The sequence below is a fragment of the Paracoccidioides lutzii genome, assembly GCF_000150705.2.
Source record: "Paracoccidioides lutzii Pb01 unplaced genomic scaffold supercont2.12, whole genome shotgun sequence".
Classification (NCBI taxonomy): domain Eukaryota; kingdom Fungi; phylum Ascomycota; class Eurotiomycetes; order Onygenales; family Ajellomycetaceae; genus Paracoccidioides; species Paracoccidioides lutzii.
In genome coordinates, this window is record NW_015440958.1 from 413,328 (window position 1) to 435,790 (window position 22,463).

General features: G+C 45.7%; 8 protein-coding genes across 8 annotated transcripts; 4 read left to right on the forward strand and 4 right to left on the reverse strand.

Moving 5' to 3' along the window:
* Positions 1-6,408: 6,408 nt before the first annotated feature.
* Positions 6,409-6,798, reverse strand: PAAG_04782 (hypothetical protein; the record flags this gene model as incomplete). Its single annotated transcript, XM_002793207.1, has 1 exon — positions 6,409-6,798. The coding sequence occupies one exon, from the start codon at positions 6,796-6,798 to the stop codon at positions 6,409-6,411; it is 390 nt and encodes a 129-aa protein (XP_002793253.1).
* Positions 6,799-8,179: 1,381 nt separating this feature from the next.
* Positions 8,180-11,026, forward strand: PAAG_04783 (hypothetical protein; the record flags this gene model as incomplete). The annotated part of the gene is made up of 3 exons (XM_015845371.1): positions 8,180-8,690; positions 8,859-9,278; positions 9,489-11,026. 3 exons carry the CDS (start codon positions 8,180-8,182, stop codon positions 11,024-11,026), a joined length of 2,469 nt encoding a protein of 822 aa, XP_015699597.1.
* A 1,295-nt stretch (positions 11,027-12,321) lies between these two features.
* Positions 12,322-14,103, forward strand: PAAG_04784 (COP9 signalosome complex subunit 1; the record flags this gene model as incomplete). The annotated part of the gene is made up of 4 exons (XM_015845372.1): positions 12,322-12,451; positions 12,577-12,654; positions 12,689-12,969; positions 13,045-14,103. The coding sequence occupies 4 exons, from the start codon at positions 12,322-12,324 to the stop codon at positions 14,101-14,103; spliced, it is 1,548 nt and encodes a 515-aa protein (XP_015699598.1).
* A 312-nt stretch (positions 14,104-14,415) lies between these two features.
* PAAG_11927 (hypothetical protein) lies at positions 14,416-15,415 on the reverse strand (the record flags this gene model as incomplete). Its single annotated transcript, XM_015847491.1, has 4 exons — positions 14,416-14,817; positions 14,912-15,008; positions 15,229-15,307; positions 15,382-15,415. 4 exons carry the CDS (start codon positions 15,413-15,415, stop codon positions 14,416-14,418), a joined length of 612 nt encoding a protein of 203 aa, XP_015702881.1.
* A 627-nt stretch (positions 15,416-16,042) lies between these two features.
* PAAG_04787 (short chain dehydrogenase family protein) lies at positions 16,043-17,396 on the forward strand (the record flags this gene model as incomplete). Its single annotated transcript, XM_015845373.1, has 5 exons — positions 16,043-16,136; positions 16,228-16,656; positions 16,747-16,844; positions 16,963-17,034; positions 17,136-17,396. 5 exons carry the CDS (start codon positions 16,043-16,045, stop codon positions 17,394-17,396), a joined length of 954 nt encoding a protein of 317 aa, XP_015699599.1.
* Positions 17,397-17,686: 290 nt separating this feature from the next.
* Positions 17,687-19,794, reverse strand: PAAG_04788 (hypothetical protein; the record flags this gene model as incomplete). Its single annotated transcript, XM_015845374.1, has 6 exons — positions 17,687-17,841; positions 17,935-18,676; positions 18,738-19,022; positions 19,077-19,429; positions 19,495-19,667; positions 19,727-19,794. 6 exons carry the CDS (start codon positions 19,792-19,794, stop codon positions 17,687-17,689), a joined length of 1,776 nt encoding a protein of 591 aa, XP_015699600.1.
* Positions 19,795-20,039: 245 nt separating this feature from the next.
* On the reverse strand, positions 20,040-21,363 carry PAAG_04789 (hypothetical protein; the record flags this gene model as incomplete). The annotated part of the gene is made up of 2 exons (XM_002793214.1): positions 20,040-21,190; positions 21,273-21,363. The coding sequence occupies 2 exons, from the start codon at positions 21,361-21,363 to the stop codon at positions 20,040-20,042; spliced, it is 1,242 nt and encodes a 413-aa protein (XP_002793260.1).
* Positions 21,364-21,615: 252 nt separating this feature from the next.
* PAAG_04790 (small nuclear ribonucleoprotein SmG) lies at positions 21,616-22,254 on the forward strand (the record flags this gene model as incomplete). The annotated part of the gene is made up of 5 exons (XM_002793215.2): positions 21,616-21,645; positions 21,743-21,814; positions 21,929-22,003; positions 22,116-22,148; positions 22,228-22,254. 5 exons carry the CDS (start codon positions 21,616-21,618, stop codon positions 22,252-22,254), a joined length of 237 nt encoding a protein of 78 aa, XP_002793261.2.
* Positions 22,255-22,463: the final 209 nt, after the last annotated feature.

Below are 22,463 nucleotides of genomic sequence, written 5' to 3' on the forward strand. Positions count from 1 at the left end.
GACTGAATTAACTACCGTGTTCGTGGTAAGAACTGACGAATGGTTTCGTCACAAGGATTCAGGATGTTGGGATCATCTACAACCATCATGTCGATTTTATATTGTCTCTCTCCGTTTTTCATACCTAGAAACCACCATGTCGCGAAAGAGGAAAAGAACACCCAAACAATCCCGGATGGGCATTTCAAAGACTTTTGCCTAATTCCAGCACAAATAATAAAGCGCACTTGATACCTTGGGACGTTACGGAGTACGGAGTATGTGTTTCTCCGATCCTCCTCCATCTGCGGATCCCCAGTGATATCTTGCGATGATTGGCCGCCTTGCCCTGCCCTGAATCGGATCGCATGAAAACGAAGCTCAATAACAACCACCGTACAGGATCAAGTTTGGATCTGTCCAGGGAAACTATCTCTTATCTCAAATGGCAAATGGCAAATGGCAAATGGAAAATGCAAATGCAAATGCAAATGCAAATGCGTCACCGTTCAATTAGCAGTACTTTTTTTCTTTTGTTGCCTTAGCCACTTTTTCTTTTCTCTTTTCTTTTCTTTCTTTCTTTCTTTCTTTCTTTCTTTCTTTCTTTCCTTTTTTTTTTTTTTTTTTTTAATACAAAACCAAAATTCCTTCTCCGTGTTTATTTTCTAAATTAACAACAAGACGCCCCTGTCTCGCTGTGTCACATAGATGTTTAAGGTCTGTTACACTCAAGGTCGGGCGACCCGGGGGACTTCCGGGATGAGGAGGAGTTGAAAAACGTGGCTCTGATCGGCAGAATGTTTGGATGCGGGAAGGCGATTCGCCATGTGTTTGCCGGTAGGTTTGGAGGGAAGGAGTGTTACAACATACACCTACACTTCCGTGCCGGGAAAAGAAAATTAGTCCATTTTTTGAGTCTTTAACCTATCCGAGGTATTTCCTCTTTTGTATTCTGTCCTTGTGCAACAAAAGGGTTGTAAAAGGAAATCGCCATAGTTCGGCTAATTGGTTGAATAAACCCAAACTGCATCTGTAATCATGTCCTTTTTTTCCCTCTTCCTGGATGTTTCATTCTCTTCGCATTTCCGTGATACCGCTAAAAAAAAGGCACATGGCAAACTCGATGATCGATGCCTATGCACAGGACACCCCGCGTGGAACCCTCGAGACATCTGACATGTTTTAACTGCTCTGTACGCTCGCAGCTCGCACAAGGTCGTATGCATATTATGTATGATTCAACCTATGCACACGTGTCTTGAAGCGTAGAAGCACGTCGAAGCCAGCATAGATGAACGGCGCGTATTTTGATTGTATTGTTATTATTGCCGCATAAGCGCTGTGGTAAACCCTGATCAAAATGGGCTGTTCAATATGACCATTCAATGACTTGCATATGTTGTCATACACATGGAAGATGTTGACAGCCTCGATGATGATCTTTCTGGAAAATTCTTTGGTCATCAGTCAAACCTGAAACGTTGCACATGGCTTTGGGCACGGCAGAATTAAGAATTGAACTCTTTTCCTTTTTGTAACCGTGCTCTCTTATTACGTATTACATAAAGCAAACTATCAATAACTAACTAATTAACTACTGAAATAGAATAATTATTAGGGCACTGGGGTGGTAGGGTAAAGACTATTTCAAAGGGGAAGCAGACATCATGTCATGAGTTTATACGATTAAGAATGAAAATATACTAAGCAGAACACATGAGCCCTCTTCATATGTTTTGATGCCAAAAACAGCAACATGTAAAAAAACAAGAGCAGATGGGTGGTGCAAAAGAAAAAAAAAAAAAAAAAAGTCAAAATCCTAAGAGAGAATCGTTAAATTAGTGGCCAATCAAGCTGCCTAAGCCCCCTGTCCCCCCAAATCGCGAATCCTTTTAGCGCGATCTTCCGAGCCTACTTTAACTTTATCAAGTGAATAAACTGTAAATACACTGTGGCTCATGCCCGCCTGCTTAAACCTTATTATGTGGAGACGGCCCAAAACGACATTTCTCCACAGTTTCACGAACTTGATACTCCAGCCACAGCCTAGTGCAACTCTTGCAGTTCGAGTTAACTAGGTGAATCACAACTCCAAACATCGTTCGGAGGAACAGAAAGGGCAAAAGTCTCCACTGCTATTTATTGCCCAAATTGTTCTCATGGGAAAACGAAGCTGGAAGACATATTCATTGAAACTATGCATCTGTACTGTCAACCAACACCAACATTTAAAGGGAAAAAAGAAAGAGAGAGAGAGAGAAAAATCAAAATTGCCCCCCTCCGTGGCTTTGCCCAATTCTAATCTCTTGACTGGCCACAGACGGTAATATTATCTAGCTACCATTTATTTTTATCTCCCATCCAAATTGATGTTATTGGCCCGATATGTACATTAAACTTGACCAGTTAAAAACGCGATGCATGCACTCAGCCACAGGCTTTTTACCCACTTTCCAATTTGGTACTTACGTGCGTATTCGGCAAGTTTACCTTTTGTCCCACACATTAACTTCCGACGTGTATTTTTCATCTTACACACGGCTCAATTTCCATCCGATGTACCCCCATACTCCCGTTCCCAGTATATACACAGTACCGCTTACAGTACCGCTTAGTTTGAATCTTATCCAATCTCTCCAATGCACTCTTTGGGGAATTATAGCGAGCAATCGCAATTCTAAAAACACTTGGATATATGCTTCTCGTCTACAACGTTGTTGGGAGCTACCTGGTAGGATGCTGTGGAAGTTCCATAAGGGAAAGCCAAAAAGGTGACGACGGCTCTTCTTTGATGTCTGCGGGCATCTTATTTTTCATATTTTATGCTATCTAGGGTTGTTTTTGGGGCGTTTCGCCAACCCAAGAGCTAAGACTTTCTAGGACCTACCAAAAGGGAACCAGATCAAACGCGGATGTCGAAGGAGTATCCTTATTCTTTGGTTTCTATTTCTTTGTTTGGACGTCTCCATGCTGAGAGCTATCGAGTCAACGACACGTAGGTCCTCCTCGAGTGGTTTTGCAATCCCTACTCTCATATGGATACACAAAGCTGTTTGTTAAGCTCCAAACAAAACCCTTCTTATATGTGTAGGTAAACCGGAGGAGAAAAGAAGGGGCGCCGAGCTGTGAAAAGGGGAAACAGACGAAGATTCAATAGTAAGCAAGTGCTGTCACTCTTTCTAGTGATTCTCGGGAACATTGGGAAACAATTATTGAAGTCTCCGTGGAGGTTGAGTTTCATTGCTACTATGCCGGCTCTTTCGGATGGTTTGATAACTTATGACCAGGCAACAATTTTGCATAAAGTAACTTACCTAATATTAAATTGCTTTGATTTGTAAGGTTGATATATTGCAAAGTTATGCATGAGTGAGAATTCAAATAAAGAAGAAGAAAAAGAAGAAAAAGAAAAAGAAAAAGAACTACGACCAGGCATTAGCAAATGATCACGCACGAACTCGAAATATCTTCATGTCATCCCGCGATCGACATCATCCTCAACGTTGTCATTGCTAAAGACAACCTTAAATACCCGTTTCGACTTCGAAGTCAGCACCACCAAAGTCTCATCCTTCCCTAATCCTTCATGTCAACGGTTCAAAACTCAGTAAGAGCGCCTCCCTGCCCATGTGGACACCACCCACTCCAAAGCTTGGTATCTCTCCGCATCAAGAGCATAATTTTAATTTTACCCCTTTTAAACCCCGCTCCCCCTGGGCTTTAACACGTATCATAAACTCAGGGACTAGGGGAAGCTTTGGTTGAGAGAGAAATCTTCTCCAGATCAAAGCAGGGTCCAGAAGGGGGATGAAGGGGTGAAAGAAGGGGAAATGAGGAAACGAGGGGCCCTGGAATGTGAAGGGATGAGGATAGCGGTGTTTAGAATTGAACTTAATGAATACAACTGTGATTTAACAGGGGAAGAGGGCGGAGAGTTTTATAGGAGAAAGGGAGATGGAAGGTTGTTCGCCCATAGGGCTGACCAGTTAAAAAGGGGCAAGGATGTTTCGGGGAAACGTGCAGCAGGTCTGCCGAAGTAGGGAGGCGTTGTTTGAGAGAGTGACAGTCGCTTACTGAACGAATATATAAACGTAAATATGGGGGGAAGAGGGGGCCAAGGATGAAGAGGGCATATTTGCTATCTGTATGTATCTTTTGATTTTATATAATTGGACTTGGAATTGGCGGAGAGATTGGAGTTAGGAGAAGGAAAACAATTGCCCGTTGTTGTATTCTATTTTTAAAAAACCATTTTGTCTGGGCCGTTTCGTGCTCTTCACCAAGAGCTCTCCCTGTAGTGCAGTACTTTTCCTGTTTATTTTTTGATCTTTAACCACATATCATCTAATAAAAGAAGCAAACCACGGGGGGATTATTCTGCATATACCATTGACTTTTCTATATATATTCCTCGGGGCCAATAATTTTGACTGGCCACCCGGAGAAGAGGGTTGGCTGTAGCCCTTGTTGGAAGTATATAAATGAATTCTGCGAGTTTCGGCCCGAGAGATATAGAAGCCAACTTTTTACTGTGATTGTATATCTCCTCAAAATATCGGGAAGCATAATAGCTGTAAAACGTACCTGTTGGGAGTCATAATAACTATGTATTATTTGAGGTTGCAGGGAGTGGGCAACAATTATGCCGACGGGGGCATCCTTATTAATAAACGATCTTATGGATGGGATTCTAGAAAAGTAAAAGGAAAGGAAAAAGGGTGGTGAAGGTGGGAAGGATTGATGGCCAGCCAACAAAATGTCAGCGGAAAAGAAAACGAGTTTGTTCTCTTGCATGGAAGGACGTTGCAAAAGCTTGCTTTTCTTAAATTCCCTTCTGAAACACTCGTATACCATGCTGCAATCTTGCTAGAGTTATAGGGCGGAAAGATGTTGAAGTAAGTCTCACTCCGGCCAATCTGTAGAAAGGTGCTGTTATGCTGTGCGACCAAGGAACTTCAAGGAAGTGACTAGAGACTCGCGGTCCGGAGATTGGAACACCAAAAGTTTCGGGGTATCTGTATTGCTGTCTATTTTTGACATATTTCTGAGTAAGTGGATGAAGGGATGTGGTGGAGCCATGTCAGAAACCGGAAATTCATTCGGGGAACTCGTAGTCATAGATAGCGATATCAGTAATTGACATCAAAAGAAATAATAACCCAGGCGATAACTAGGTTTGTTTGGTGAGGATATGCTGCCCGCGAAGGTTGTTCCTCGTAAGGCTAACCGTGGTTAACGACCCTGCGGGGAAGAGCATGAAGATCCGCCCTATTCCCCAAGCGCATTATTGCAACAAAAAGTTCGGCCTTATGAAAGGGGATCGATCCATGGATCGAGGAGTAATGTCAATCAACTCCCCCCACAGTTCCGTAAAATACTCCCTCCAGAAATCATCTTGTTCTGCACCACCCCATGAATCATTATTATTAATTGTTATTTTTTTTTTTTCCCCGCGGCACCCCCGGCATACCGCAAGAATGGACCCCATGGGTGGTTCAACCTGGCTTCTTCCCTATGACGAAGAACGGTGAAGGGCCCCATCATGGGGTTTGGAAGGGTGGATGTACGGGGGGGGGATGCATGCATGCACGCATGCATGCATGGTGTTTGGGATCCATTGTCGCAATAATGCCATTTTTACTCTTCGAGTCCCGATGTATTCGTGGGCCGTTTTCCCCGTGCACAGAGCGGTTTTTCAGGTCTGTTTAAGATCAACATGGGACCAGTGGGGAATAAAGTAGGCTGAATGGGTACATGTATATTCCAGTAGAAGGAGAGAGAGTATGGAGTAACTACTGTGTACCGTCGGTATTGTTGCCTCATTGGCCAGCCATGAAAGGTCGAAGAATTCAACAACGGACTGACTAATATAATGAGAGGGTTCGGATACATTAAAGCCAAAAGTAGATGAGCCTCGCCGAACAACATCATTTCATGGGCTGTTGTCCATTTTTCCTTGTTCATTCTCCCAAGGAGACTAGATCTTAAGTCCTTTTTCTATTTTCTGCATTCGGGCGAAACAAACCATCGGTGAGTTAAGAATAAACCACATATACATCACCAACTGTTGAAAGATGACAATACTGATAAACATATTAAGGAGAGGAGCTTGTAGCAACTTGTAACTCGTAAGCCCTAAATCCAACTCACACTCCGAACACTGTGGAGCAGAGAACACGCCAGACAGACCGAACCGCAGGGACCAGGGCCATTCATCATTACTCATCCCCTTAAATTTCACCTTTCACCTCTCTTTTTTGGGTTTCGGGTAGGGTGCTGCGCATTTGTATCGAATACGATTTTTGCGTATCACAGGGTGTAATTGCAGACCTCATTTCTCGTATTTGTGATATAAGAGATGTAACTAGGGATGGTGTGGATTGAATGATGCGGACTTTATGCGTCCCTTGTCCAGATTGTCCAGACCAATCACCCCATCCACCCATCCACCCACACCTCTCCGCCCACCCCCCCCATCCACCAGTCCAACAATCCAACCAACTGCCCGGGGGCCCCAGTTGAGCACATCCCAGAACTGGGTTTTAGCGTCTGCGCACTGCCGAGAGGAGACTCAGAGGAGACAAAAGAGCGTAGCGTAGACTCGACTAGTATGGTGTAGTTGCCCAGTAGTTGACAGTAGTTGGGCCCCGGCCGAATGACGGCTGCTGCGCTGCTGTTGCTGCGGTATGCTGTTAAGATGTCCCAACTTGGGTTTTGCTTGTGTTGTTGCGCCTTGCTGGACGACGTCTGATTTGTGTCTGGGATTCTGGGTCTTGTTCTCCCTTGTCTCTTGCTCTCCTTGTAGGGCAAACAAATCATATTGATCCAATCCGGTAGATATCTTTTTTTTTTTTTTTAAAAAAAAAAAAAAAAAATTAAAATAAATAAATAAATAAATAAAAAATATAAAGATAGAGTGTATTTATTTTTAATCTTTCCCTGCTCTTGTCGCTGTCCCTGTCGCCTGCATGATTCTTCTGCTTTATAAAAACATCATCCCTCGTCCACCGTTTTTTATTTTTCTATTTTTTTATTTTCCCATTTGATCTTCTTTTGACTACGTTCATTTCTTCTGTCCTTCTGTCCATAGTGTTTGGTAGTTCGGTGGATCTTTCTACTCACTATTCTCACCCCTATTTACTAGTAGCCACTCCAACGGAAAAAAGGAAGCAAGGGAAAGAAAAAGAAAATACTCTTTATCCAAAAATAAAAAGAGCTCTCATCCCCGCCATTTGCCACCGAGATCCTCTCGAACTCGATCAAGATATTTCACAGTAATACCATTGTTGCTCATAGAAGATACTCTCCTCCGGTTTGTCTTCTCTGCCTGTGTCCATCAATCTTCTGTGACCCATCTGTCGATTGCCTGGTGCGCGTTTGTCCATACCTCAATACCCTCTCCTCTTATTGGCTGTGCCTGTCAGTCCCAGCACGTCCACCACATCTCTAGCTCTGGCTGCGTCCGCTGTCCTCGTCCACTACTTCGCCCATCCCCGTGTTCAGTAGCACACGATTTCGCTCGAGTCGCTGTCTCAGCTGTTCAAGGGGCTGTCCTCCTCACGAACACCCCCTCCTTCTATTTCGTGTATGAATAGCAGGACTGGTTCTTCTCTTCTTTTTGTTGGCCTCTCCCATCGTTATCTACCGTCGCGGACCGTCCCGTTGAAACTCCCATCGCCACGACTTTGTATGCTTGGCGCTTGCTCCACGAGGGATTCGTTGCTTGAAGAAATTTAGTTGTTGTGGTGTCAATAGAGCTACTGATAAAAAGTCACCGCCCGACTGGTATGTCAATTTTTGTTTTTCGATCCTTTTGTTGCCCTTCCAATATTTCCTGTCTTGCATTCTTTTTCCTGGCCCAATATATATATATATGTTTTCTTTTGTTTTTGCTGGCTGTGAGCATATTCGGATATGAACTGGTTTTGGTCAGCTGACATGCTCTATACAAAATAGCCAAAACCCTTTTTTGCCCGAATGCTGCGCTGATATTGGCTCCGTTCCCTTTTTTTTTTTCCCCCTTTCTTTTTCTTTTTTCTTTTCTTTTCTTTTCTTTTTTTTAACCCCCTCTCTCTGAACAATTAGATCTGTCCAGGGAGAACTCTGTTTTCCTTTTTCCTTTGCTTTCCCCCCCCATAAGTCGCTTCTGTTGTGGTCTATTATTTGTTGTCCTGCCATTTCTCTTCCCAACGATCCGACAATGCTAGCGTTGGAGCATTCCCGCCACAAGCAATCCTATCTCCCGCAGCTGTCGATGGATCCCTCGATGCATGATCCTTTTGGTCCGCTGTATATCGACAGCTACAGCCCCCTTGGTTCTTACAACTTATTCCCAGCGGGCTCGACTTCCTTCTCAGACGCCCCCTCGTTCCAGATTGAGGCGCCCCATCACCCTTACAACAATAGCAGCAACAGCGCCAAATACGAGCCCTTTGCACATCACAATTGCGCTTCTCCAACAATAGTTTCGATCCAAGCTTCCGATTTCAAAGCTTCTACCGCAAGCTCCTCCGCATCTGGCCCATCATTGCCAAGCACTTCTTCATCCACCATAGGCTCCCCCTACCAGGAGAGCTGGATCGACATGAACAGCTCTTCCGGATTGGGGCCTGCCACCGTTGGTAGCGATGGCTACTCGCAAGAATATGTAAGTGCCGCAATGGACGCTAACATGATGTTTGCGCATGAAAAGCTCCCGGATAGTTTTGTGGGTGAGTACGGAAATATTTTTCCTTATTCTGCTCCGTCGCATACGCGTATCTTGCCTGTAAAAGCCGTTTTGTCTGCAAAACCCTCTACCGTATTTTCATCTTCTCCAGCGCTGTGTAGCTCTGGTGGTGCAGTTTCTTCTTCTCTTGTTTCTACTTCGCGACACACAGATGTTGCAGCTTTATCAGGCAATAATCAACAACACATGCTATCTATGTCTCCCCCCTCGAGCACTGTGCCTCTGAAGGGAAGGAGATCGCGCATGGATTCAGGCAGCAGGACTAGCCGACACCTCGGTGCGCTGGGCGCTCCCATAACCCGATCGCTGAGTGGCGAGTATTCACCGTCTTTGTATTCACCAGGTCTGCTCCTGAGCAGAAAACGGTCTTTGACCCAAGCCTCAGACATGGCTTCTGCTGTTCATGCGAGAAAAATGTCAACTGCAGAATCCAAAGTGAAATGTCGAGATAACCTTCCTTCTTCAAGGAGCTCGCAGTCTCCTCTCACAAGCTCCAGATATAGAGAGCGTTTTGAGAATTGTTTCTTTAATCAGAGTAGCGGGAATTTTGTGCCGCCTCCTGATTCATCTTGTTGGTTTTTGAAATTTCCTACTTGATACCTCTCGCAGTTTAACTTGTTGTTTGTGATATTCCTTTGATGTTCTTTTGATACCCATAGTTGTGACTGTTATATTTTCTGCTCTTTGCTTTTTTGATGACGATTTTTTCTATCATATATCCTCGCCCTATCATCTATTATTGCAAATTTCGATCATGACTAATTCATTCGCCTGCATATAGATCCGTCTTTGATCAACCCACCTATGCAACAACAAAGTAGCTACCCGCCCCCGACCGTGTCATACGCAGAGGAATCCCAGTATGCCTTTGCACAATCACCCGCTTTCATGCCAGCATCCCCTGCCGCATCTCCCTTACCCCAACCCCAAACGCTGCACCATCCACATCACCCTCACTCAGCTCTTCCCTCTCCATTCCTCAACCAATCTGGATTCCCCTCTCGCCCAGTGTCCTTTACCGGACGAAGATCATCAATATCCTCCGAGAATTCGCGCCGTTCGCGCCACAGTCCCCTGGCGGGAAGTGTCGACTACGAAGAAGAAGGAAAGGAGAAAGGCCGTTGCCCTCATCCTGATTGCCGGCGCGTATTTAAAGACCTGAAGGCACACATGCTTACCCATCAATCGGAGAGACCGGAGAAGTGTCCGATCTTGACATGCGAATACCATCTAAAGGGCTTTGCCCGAAAATATGACAAGAATCGGCATACATTAACACATTACAAAGGCACCATGGTGTGCGGATTCTGCCCCGGTTCTGGCTCTGCTGCAGAGAAGAGCTTTAACCGGGCTGACGTGTTTAAGCGACATCTTACCTCTGTGCACGGTGTTGAACAAACGGCGCCAAACAGCCGCAAGAAGTCACCGCCAACAGCAAACCGAAAGGCCTCATCTTTCTGTAATGACGCGACCGGTAAATGCTCAACGTGCTCCTCGACGTTTAACAACGCTCAGGAATTTTACGAGCATCTGGATGACTGCGTTCTGCGCGTCGTCCAGCAGGAGGAGCCCAGCGAAGCCATCAACCTCAAGCGACTCACCGAGGTAGCCTCCGATGATGCCGTGCGACAAACTATGGAGAAGCACATGCTTATCGACACTGGCAATGACTTAATGACCAAAAATAATAATAACCCAGCGGATGAAAATGATGACGACCTTGACGATTCTAATGACTCTAACAATATGAACACCAAATACAACTCTGCGGGCCAGGGCTCTCGAAAACCCCCCTCCTCCCCATCCCACTCTTCCAATCCATCATCCGCCTCCAATACCCTCCAAAAATCCACCACCATCACACCATCAGGCATCTCCAAAACCCGCCCCACCGTCTCCCGTCGCCGCAACAACCGCAACAATTACCCCCAATCCTGGGGCTGTCCAACCAACAAAATGAAAATGAAAAAGCGCGTGCTGTGTCTGTACGACGGCCAGCACCGCCTCTGGAAGGACGAGATGATGCTCGACAACGAGTTTGAGGTCCGTCTAAAACTTCTCGGAGGCGTTGGTGCGAATGGCGCTGGTAGCTCGTCGACACCAGGTCGTGATGCGTATGTGACGGATTTGGATGTGGAGACGCTTAAGAGGGCGGAGGGGGTGCATGGGGCTACGGAGGAGGAGAGGGGAGTGTGGGATGCGGAGTGTCTTCCTGTTGGTTCAGCTGGATTGATGGGGCCTGCAGCCGTGCCTATGTTGGTCAATGGGCAGGATGGTGGGTTGGTTGATGAGGTTGATATCGAGGAGTTGATGGCATGAGGGTATGTGTGGAGAATACGTTTGCTTTTATTTGTTTGGTGTTTTTTTTATTTATTTATTTATTTATTTATTTTTATTTTGGATATATTTGATGGATGCGATTTTCATCCGTAGTTGTGACTCAATAGAAGGGATCATCTTATGGCATGAAGGGGACATTGGGTCTTTGTTTTTCACTGATACCTATTGGGTTTTACCTGCTCTGGATTTCTATTTCCATATTTTACTCTCCACTTTTGGTTTATCTTAGGTCCGTTGTCTTTCTCCATTCTGGGTCATGTCTTCATTTCCCTGATACATCATTTACTAAACTGCACATTCCTCACATCATCTCAGTTATTACATTTCGCAGTTGGCGTCAGCTGGACTGACATACCTATGCTATCAAACTATATACATTTCTCATATTCAATTAAATGAATACTCACCAATATACTAAAAAATGATCCTACACTTTGTTTCACTCTAACTACGGCCATGTAGAAATTCAAGAGACGGATACTTAGCCTCTTGGTACATCCCTGTGGCAGTTTCTTGAGGGTCTTCCTTCCCTGGCCCATCGCAAAATCACGTGATATCCATATAACGACCGAAGGTCAACTTCTACCTAGAACAACCTCCTGTTCTCCTCTCTGAATCCCTCTGTATGAATAACCGCGAACGGAGCGGGATGATCTAATTCAGAGGTCATCCTTCTCTTTATCTTTGCCTTCAGCTTGTGAGTAGGGTTTCCCAGTATATTCACTCTTTCCTGGTTGTTTATTTTGTTTACACAACTGGACTTGGACTGGAGCTGACTTAAATGTATTATTGCCTGTATCTGGATGCAGACGGATATAAAGCGTTCAACTTGCATTCTGCGCTTGAATAACGAATCCCGCGATAAAAATGAACCCTGTTTTATGATACTACTGAACGAAGCGATGCACAACGAAACGAAATCTCAATAAACGTGTAATTAAGACGACAGGGAAAAGAAAGGACTTGAAGACCCAATAAAACATTCGATATAAACATACCATACATAACGACTCGTCCGTCTTCGCACAACCCTTTATTCGCAAACAAAATACAGCGCGTATTATCAAGTTCCACGCGCATGTTGTCTTCTACTTTAGGAGGTCAGGCCACAACATTAATCAATAATATTCCAAAACGCCCCTCCCTTCCTAGACTCGCGGAGGCTTGAATTCGGACTCCCGACATTTCCTAGACACGGAAACGGTGTTTCTCGGTAGATATCCAGTTGATGACGGTGCATTTCCTGTTGATTTCATCTGCTGTTTGGGTGTAAAATGGAACCGCTTCTTACGCCTGCACTATATGATTCGGTTGCGGATGTGGAGATGACTCTGGGGAATGGAAATGGAAATGGAAATGGAAATGGTGGTAGGAAGAGGGGACAGAAGATGATCAGGGTTGATGGTACGTACCTGCTACCTCCCCGTATCCTAACACCGGATTTTAAGACTTTATATAGAGGCGAGGGATGGAATTCTGAGCTCTTACGTTTTGTGATACGCTGGATACAAGGCTAACAGATTGTTTAGAACCGCCCAAGTTTGACCTCGAGTCATATGTTAGCAATTACACTGGCATGTTATTTCCGTTGTTTGCTGCTTTGTTGTGTTAGTTTGTACTAATGCTGCTGCGCGCTTATAGGGAGAACCAGGCTTGCTAGGCTATACCTTATTGGGACCTGCTCGACCTTTCTATCAGCTGATGCCTTGAAGATGGCGATTACAGAGGCGAAAGCTGGGAGGGATGTGGAATTTTATACAAGAGCCGTCGAAGCTTTGGCTCGAGTTGCTCCCCATGATCCGGAAGCGAAGCTGGATGCTGGGTGGGTGGATTATACTTCGAAAGTTCTCAAGGCGGAAACGGACCGATTAGAGCATGAGCTTAAGGGATATAAGAACAACCTTATCAAGGAGAGCATACGGGTAAATGAATGTCCCTAGCTTGATTGATTTAGGATAATTAATTTGTCTAACACGTTACCACTCTCATCTGAATAGATGGGCAATGAAGATTTGGGCCACCACTATTATCGCATCGGAGATCTAGCTTCTGCTTCCAAGGCCTACTCTCGGATGAGAGAATACTGTACCACAACCTCCCACATCGCGTCTATGCTATTCAAAAGCATCAATGTTGCCATTAATCGCGGCGACTGGCTGGCGGTTCAATCTAGTGTCCAACGACTTCGCAACCTGCATTTCAAGCCCGAAGACGAAGCGAAGCATAAAGCTAAAATGTTGGCTTCGCTAGGCCTGTCTCAACTTGCTTCATCCTCTTACCATGCTGCAGCAGTAAGCTTCCTAGCAACAGACCCAGCCATTACAGATAACTACAAGGAGGCAATATCCGCCAATGACATTGCTGTATATGGCGGTCTATGCGCCCTGGCCTCCATGGATCGTGCCGACCTGCAGACCCAAGTCCTGGAAAACAAATCATTCCGCAACTTCCTCGAACTAGAACCTCACATCCGTCGTGCGATCTCCTTCTTTTGCTCCTCAAAATTTCGCCCGTGTCTGGATATCCTGGAAGCCTATAAGGCTGACTACCTCCTCGATCTTCATCTCCAGAAACACGTCCCTGTCCTCTACTCTCGTATCCGCACTAAGGCTATGCAACAGTACATCATACCTTATAGCCGCGTGGTGCTAGACGCGATGGTAAAAGTGTTTTCGCCGGGGCAAGCGGTGATGAAACCGGGCACGGATGGCGCCATCGATTTGAATTCGCCGTTTATCGTTGAACTTATCGATATGATTCAGAAGGGGGCGCTGGATGGGCGCATCGATGTTGAGAAGGGCGTGCTTGTTACCAAAAAACAAGATACAAGAGAAAAGCTGCAGCGGTCGGCTATTAATAATGCAACGGAATATTTCAATATGGCACATATACAACTCCTGCGACTGAATATTATTCATGCTGGCTTGGAAATTCCGCCTGTAGGTGCTGACAGGGAGAGCAGGCGTGCAATGCGTGTCAAAACTTCTGCGGCAGATGCAGGGAAAAAACGGTTTTCGCTAGGCAGAGGGGCGAAGGAGTCGAAAGAAATGGAGTGATATAGATAACACTGAATATGGAAAGGGTTTGGAGGGTAATGGATATCCTTGGGCAATCAGTCACCTCTTCATGAATTACAGGTCATTAGGTTTGACTTGCTTTGGCGGTGATGATCGTGACACTATGGGTGTTGAGTCCTTCCCTATCATGATGTATTAGAAAAATGGCAGTTCAAGGGGTCCTGCGGGAGTATTTATTTTTTGCAAAACTTTCTCTACAAGGTTATATACAAAATATTGATGATCATCATACCCATACTTCACCAGCCATAAAAGAGAATACAAAAAAAAAAAAAAAAAAAAAAAAACCCCTCACAACTTCGCCCTCTCCTTCCCCTTTTCCAAAATCTTCACATCCTGAAACGGGACTCCCAAAAACTGCCACATATAATGAAACCGATCACTGCCAAAAAACGGTTCTTCCTTGCCCTCCGCGTTCCTTACCCAGAACCACGGCGCGCCAAACGCGCCCCGATCGAGCGCCTCCTTTGTCCGGTCCGTCAAAGCCTGTTTCCCCTCAGGGCTCTGCGCGCTCTTCATGATGGTTTCAATCTCCGCGTCGGAGTATTTCTCTTCACGTAACAGGGCAATCATATTCTCGGGCTTGCTAAGGTCGATGTGACGGTAGAACATGTAGGTCCAGTAGAGGAGGAAGGTGTTTTCGAAGCGGGAGCGGGGATAGTTGGCTTTTATATAGGTGGCCACCCGTTGGGGCTGTTTGGGTCGCCTTTGTTAGACAGGGGATATAGGGGATGTATGGGGATGTATGACTAAGGGAACGCCGGGGATGTGTTTGTGAGGAAATTACCAGGATAGTGAGGGGAGGGAAGAAAGGGGGTGGTGACATGTCCTTGACATGGAAGTATTTGGCGGCTCGCTCACGGTCAAATTTTGCCGTATCTCGCCTTTACGGGGTTTGTCCATGGTGGTGAATTGCCTTGGTGGAATCGGTGGATTGTTAGCCTCTCTGTCTAGTTAATTGATCCCTGGAAATTCGGTCAATGGGTTTGGTGTTTACCTGAGCCGGCATTTATTCCTCCCAGAAAGACGGGGAAGATCCTAGAATGCAGATTGGTATGTTTTAGAGCAAATCACTTGGCGCAACGGTTATATAATTATACGTACTCGACCTCAATGCCATGCGATGCTAGCAATTCACGGTTCTTGAGGAGGTGTTGGAAGGCGAAGAAGGAATAAGGAGAGGCTAAACGATAATTAGTGTTATTGCTCTTGTCAACGTGAGTTCATCATGTACCCAAATGACGTGAGGGACCATACGGCAGTCGAAATATGCTTCTATCTTGCCGCCCATTTTATGTGTGATCTCAAGTTTGCTGCTTCCGGCCAATCGATAGGAAGTAATAGTAACTTCAGAGATATTATCACCGAGGATCCTCCACATATAGAGACCAAAGAAAGGAATTATATGGACCCAGTTGTATAACTAGAACAGAAGGTCATAAATTGCAAACCACCTGGGTACAATGTGGGTATCTGCAGCTGTTTATCTATAATTTGCAGAGATGTTGAAACCTCCCTGCGCAGACCGGGTGGAGATGCCGAGGCCCAATGCTCCCGGCGTGTCCGTGCGTTCGGCTGATCAGCTACCGCGTCTTTTCGGGCCGAAAATCCAACCCGATCGACAAGAAGAACAGGAATATCTGATATTCAACCCCAAAACATTGCCGAAGTGAATAATATAGATTCGCATCAGGCCAATTTATTGTGTCCTAGGGTAGTTTTCGAAATCTATCTGACCTATTTACGAAAGCTCCATTGGCCTCTCTAGATAAACTCATTTATGAACGCTATCACACTTTTTTTTTCTCAGAATCTCGAAGTGCTACATACGCCAGGTTACCTACTCATTTCGGTATCCTAACAGTAGATAAGTTATTAATATATACTGCTGTAGTGCATAGAAAGGATCATAGCAGCTATGCCAACCACCAAACCAGTCGCATTGGTGATTGGAGCGTCTCGCGGAATCGGACGCCAAATCGCCATCGACCTAGCAAAGGAAAGCTATGCCGGTTCGTGTTGCCCTCGCTGCCTCGATCTCTAGTCAATTTGAAAGAACAATATCTAGTAAAATGTGACTGCTAAATAGGCTGCCTTCTTTAGTTGTTGTATCTGCGAAAACAACCTCCGACGCCAGCAAAACCACCCCATTCCCTCCAGATCCCAACTCTCCAGAATCAACTATCAACACAGTAGAGCGGGAAATCAGAGAAGCGGGTGGTGATGCTGTGGCACTGGCAGTCGACACTAGAGACGATGATGCTGTCAACCGTCTCGTCCACAAGACCGTCGAGATCTACGGGAAACTAGATGTTCTCGTCTATAACTCTGGAGCCATATGGTGGTCATCCGTTGAGGACACGCCCGTCAAGCGATTCAAACTCATGCAACAGGTCAATCCGGAGGGCCTGTATTCTAGCATACAGGCGGCGTTACCTTATTTTGCGAAGAATGGATGGAAGGGTAGGATTATTGTAGTGTCACCGCCTATATATTCAAGATTTTTCCGGGGGAAGACAGCATACGCTATGGGTATGTACCAGTATTTTTAGGCCAATCAGACCATTTGTTGCGCTTGTGAGATTATTTGGTATTAATAGAGCATCCGTTTATCTTTATCAGGCAAGATCGGAATGAGCGTTTTGACCAAGGGGTTGGCAATGGACTTTATCCGCCAGGGACGCAAAGACATGGCGATTACAAGCATCTGGCCTGCTGTGGTATGTCATGGCCTATGGTTTACCTCTATGCAGTCTTCTTTCACTTCTTTCAGTCTCTGTTTTTTCTCCTCTTGGTCCTACCGTCGCTTCGGCACTAACCACAGGTAACTAAAACCAGTCCATCGAATCCGCCGCAACCAAACGATCCACAGACAAAGACCCCTCGTTCGCAAAAGAACTCCGAAAACCTGTATGACATGGATACTTCCCTGTTCCCCGATTCCCAATCCCCCCAAAGGAGAACAAAACATAAAAAAGCTAATTTTCATCCTCTTCCAATAAAACGCAAAGACGATTTTCTCCGCCGCAATCATAGGAATACTACATGCTCCTGCATCCACTGTAAATGGCCTCCTAACTTTAGACGAAGACTTCCTCCAAGAGTATTGCGGCGTGACGGACTTCTCTGAATATAATACCGTGCCGGGTTCGAGTCCGAGACGAATTATGCCTGCCAAATTCCCCACGTTGGAAGTTGAGGAGCAAGAAGATGAAGGGCGAAGGGTGGATAGTACGGTCTTCAGGGTTGCAGAGGGGAAATCGAGGTTATAATCTATTTTCTTCTTTATTAGCGAAGACATAGTTTTATGATCATTCATTTTGCTGCGTTTCCCCCAAATCCCTTCCATCTGTGAAATGAACAGATAGGTAAAGCAGACTACATAGACAGGCATACGTGGAACCAGATATTCTCCTACAAAAATGAAGACGAATATTGTGCAAAAATCTTTACACTGGAAGATCCAACCCGAACCTCGAGTGAAGGCCACTCAAAATTCAATCTAACACTTGGGTAGGGACAGATTCTTTTCGGGCGTCATAATCCCTCTAGCAAATGTGAGTTAACATTGAATAGTACTGTCATTAGAAATAGCCGTGGGTATAGGACTAAGTTGGGACATTGTGACTGGACCGATTTCTGTTCCTTCTCCATGATTGCTTGTCTTTTTTGGCGATCGCAGGGCAATCGAATCGAGCACTCGATCAACCAACAGAGCTGAAATCAAATAGATTATGTGTCAGTGCTTCTTACACCACGTAAGATACTAGTCAAGGTGAGGGAAGCTTGGGATATATCTGAATAACTCACCTACGAGCAATACCAGCGTAAACGTAAAAATAATCATAGGGTTTGTCATAAAGCTATAGACCAGACGGAAATTCGTCACAATTGCAACCATACCCAGCAGGAGAATTCCCAGCAAAACACGCGTGGTAATAGCCACCCAAGAGTATATCTTCCCTGCATGACGCTGCGTAAGGAAAACGAAAGTGGCGAATATGAACATGGCGGCGGACGCGACAATAAAATAATACATGTACACAAATCCCAGCATCTCTAAATACAACATCAGCAGCTTGTCGCTGTCCACCATGTGGGTTGCTGGCGTTATTCCCATGCTTGAGAAGAGGCTCGCCGTCACGTTTCCCATCAGGTCATGAGAACGTTGGAGGGTGAGAGAACCCGGGCCATCATCCGACGAGCACAGTGGAGGGTTATCTCGGAGCGCTTGGAGGATGGATTGGATACAGCGTTGTTCGTCTTTGGCACCTTGGGAATAGTCAATGTCCATGTCAGTGATTGTGCTGTTGAGCAGGTCGATGGCGAAATTTGGGTCTGGTCGAGGCGGTTCGCATGCAAAGAAAATGGTGTTACTCAGATACTTGAGTTTGAGAGATATATCTAAAGTTAAGGCAAGTATCTGGGAGCCCTCTGAGAGGAGAACAAGCACGACATGGAACGGGAAGTGCAGTTGGGTCCAGATCTGTTGTTGAGTTGGACCATATTTCATTCGAGGAGATATATCGAAGTATGATTGCCATAAAAGGTACTAGGATAACGTCAAATCACATTTCCATCTGTTCATATAAGTGCCGCGGGAAGAAACATACCACTGCCGTTGTCACGCCAAGTATATGAACAAAGGACCATTTCGTCCAGCCACCAGAGCCAACAGTTCTGTTGACGATCCTAATTATGGAGATAACGCCTTCCCCAATAATTATAAGCGTGAGAAGTCCCATGCGAACATTGAGATGGGTATCTTCAAACCCAATTCCTGGCGTTCGGCTCGATACAGACATAACAACCAGAGTTTCAATAGCAAATATTAGAAACCAAGAAGTCCACACATATTCTCCTCTCGTGCTCGTGATGTTATTAAACACAAAATATAGCTAACCACCGAGTCAGCCTTGATCTCATACTAGAGATACGCTCACAAAACTCACCCCGGTGTAGGTAAACCCCGTTGCCATAAAAACCAACACTATCAGCAGCAACCCCTTCGAAGCCAATCCCATTGTACGGTGAAGGAACATTGCGGCTATTGAATACTCGAGGCTTAATAACAAGCGACTGCAGGCCAGAAGCAAGCTCAACGAACGGAATGCCCAGACGTTCTCATCGCGGACTTGCGTTGCGAAGCCAGAGCCGGTAGAAGCAAATCCAACCATCGTCGCAAGCTGTAGCGCTTTGCAAATCCTCTCAAATATAGAATCCTGCGCAAAACGAATGTCGAATAAGGACACCTGAAGCCATGTGAACCATATGATGCTGAGGAAGCTAACATAGGACCACAATGCTATTTGAAGTAAGTACAGAATTAGTAAGGCTGCGGTGTTTCGTTGTAGACATGACGATTCTAACCTTCTAGATTATTGATTTCATGAGTAGCAGTGAATGTAGAAAGATTTGCGACGAAGAACAGATCGAAGAATAACTCGATAGGAGTTGAGTCAGTATGTTGATGAAGTTGTGGATGCGTTCCGTCCGTTTCTTCGAGCGGCGATTTAATCCAAGGAACACAGCGATGTGGTATTCTAAAAGAGCGGGTTAGCCGGCTGATCCACCATAACATATTTCAGAGCATAAACTTAACCTTTTCCTTCCAGACCAAATGATAGACAGAGATTCGCAACTGAAAGCAACGGATCGTGGGCGAACCATGATGCCACGAATAACTATGAGGGCCAGGATGATCCTCAAAGTGCAATATTCAACTGTTAGACACGGGCAGTTGGTTTAATTTACTCTCCTTTCTTTTGCCTCGACGAAAAAATACTCATTTGGTCTGTTCATGGGCAGGCGCGGGTTTGGTATCCGCCACGGCAGGTGTTTGATCACTGCCCGTAGCAAGAGCAACAGACACTGCCAATATTCAGCAAAGGAGCCCGTTGTTCTTCGCAGCTCGATCAGTCCGGAACCTCAGCTTCAGATGGCGCTTCGGAGTGTCCTCCCATATTTTCCAGCCCACGCTGGCCCTGGACGTCGGTACCTGGTAGGAGATTGCGATCACCCGGGTTGAGCACTGCCTCTGCTTTCAGTCTCTCGTAGTTCTCTCCAGCCTTTTTCAGCAGTGTTTGGATCTCCACTTCTCTAGCTGCGATCTCCACTTTCTCCTTTCGAAGTTCCTCCAGCTGCAGGACAAGCCGCACCTTTGAGCTCTCTACGGAGCTGAGGGAACTCCTCAGGCGAGCTATATTATCTGCAAGACGAGGGAGGGGAGTTATCTTAGGCGGCGTTTTTGATCGGGCGGGAAGACTTTCGTGGTCGCGTCGGAGACCGTCCATTCCGGCTCGAGTTTGTGCAGCTTCGTAAGCAGCTTTACGTTCTGCCTCTGAATCATCCGCCTCGGAAGACTCTTGCGCCTCATCAATCAGTTCCTTCATCTCCGCGCGTTCCCTCATTTGCTGCTCTCGTTCCGCCATTCTGCCCAGCGCCATTTTCCCATCTTCTACATACTGGTCAAACCCCTCCGCGAAATCTTCGTCATCCCGGACAAGCCTCGTTTCTAGTTTCTCCTCCTTTTGAGCCAACGACCAGTCATCATCACCAGTATCATCTAGTGACATAAAATCCTGCTCGGGACCTTGTGCCTGTTCCATGGCAAGACGGGCGCGCCTCTCCTTTTTCTCGCGGATCTCAGCTTCCGAGGGGATGATGGATGGTCCCGAAACCTGAACAATCTCTCCAAATTTCGCCGAGATATCCAGCTGCCTTTCCCTCTCGTCCTCAATCGTATACATGGACCCCACGTCCTTTGGGGTCGAAGGGGTGGAGTTGCGGAGTTCCTTGAGGTAGTCTTGGTTATAGGTTGGGCGATCATCTTGCTGGCTGGTGCGGAAAGGTAGATTCTCAGACGAGGCCGAAGGTGTCCATGTACGGTGTAGACTGCTTTTCTCCAGAACGTGTTTCCTCGCTCCAATTCTTTTTGGGGTAATTACTTCGCCTTCATTCAAGTCGGTGTCATCGGTCATGGAGGTCTCTCCGGAACCAAAGGAGAGGCGCAATTTTGATTTTTGCTTCGGTTTGGTGTTTGGCCTCCGGATGACTGGCTCCGAATCTTCTCAATGTTAGCATAGGCACTCTCTCCCCTCCTCATCTGCAATTTGCATGATGTGTTTGGTGTAGTAGCTGATCCAGACCTTGTTCGCTGCCATTTTCCACGCTGTCTTCTTCTTCTTCATCACCACCAACCTTGCGAGCCTTGCGGCGATTGGCAAAAGGAGAACTCATGATTTCCCCTTGAGCAAGGCCCAAAGAACAGGTCCAAGAAATAGAAAATCAAGTTAATTTAATTTAGTTGTTCAAGAATATATAACTGTTTTCCATCGTTAGCTAGAAGCTAAACTTTCAGTCCGGGCCCCGGCAAATTGTTGTTCCGAGAACGCATCGCAATACGGCTCTTGCAGTTCATCTTCTCAAGCTCAAAAACAATCCGCATCAGATTTGAAAGGATCTTCACAACAACCCGGGCTTCCTTTCAAAATGCCTCAAGCTCAGCCAGAATTAAAGAAGGTATGTCAAGTTAAAAAATAAAATAATAAAAATTGGCGTTCTCTGTGCGCAACTTCCCATAGAAGCTGAAAACTAACTTGGCCCCTTTGCACTTTAGTATATGGAAAAGCGGTTGTTCGTTCAAATCAACGGCAACCGCAAAGTCATCGGAATCCTTCGAGGATACGACGTACGAGCTTTCCCTTGCTCTCTCCCTCTTCTACTTTGAAGATCCGCGTGGCGTTTCGTTTCCCCCGTTTTCTTCAAAGCGCCAGCGAAAGCTGACATTGCGAGTGCAATACAGGTGTTCATGAACATAGTCCTGGACGAGGCCGTCGAGGAGAAGAGTGGAGGCGAGAAAGTGCGCTTGGGCATGGTGGTATGTTCCGAACAAACAGGACCTTTATGATATCATATCCCCCCCCCCCCCCCCCCCCCCCCCAATTTATATATATGGGCTGCGTTAACTGGTTTATATTTATGTTCATTAGGTCATTCGTGGAAACTCCGTCGTCATGCTTGAGGTTTGTTCCCCATGCCTGCGGCATATCTGAGGGAATGACAAGATGGTAATGGCTGACATTCTTTTACTTAATGTCACAGGCACTCGAACGGATTGGAGATCGATGATACCCTGCGACGTGTGCGGAGAGTACTCCTGGCGTGTTTGGGCATGGGCTGTTTTCTCATATTTTCCTTTTTTTTCACCTTTCCCTTCGATAATTTTTTTTCTTATATTGCGATGGCTGAATAACGTTTCATTTCACTTCAATTCGTGGTTCTGGGAGTTGAAATCTTGGGAGGGAGGTTCCAAAAAAATATCCCGCATTAAAATACTA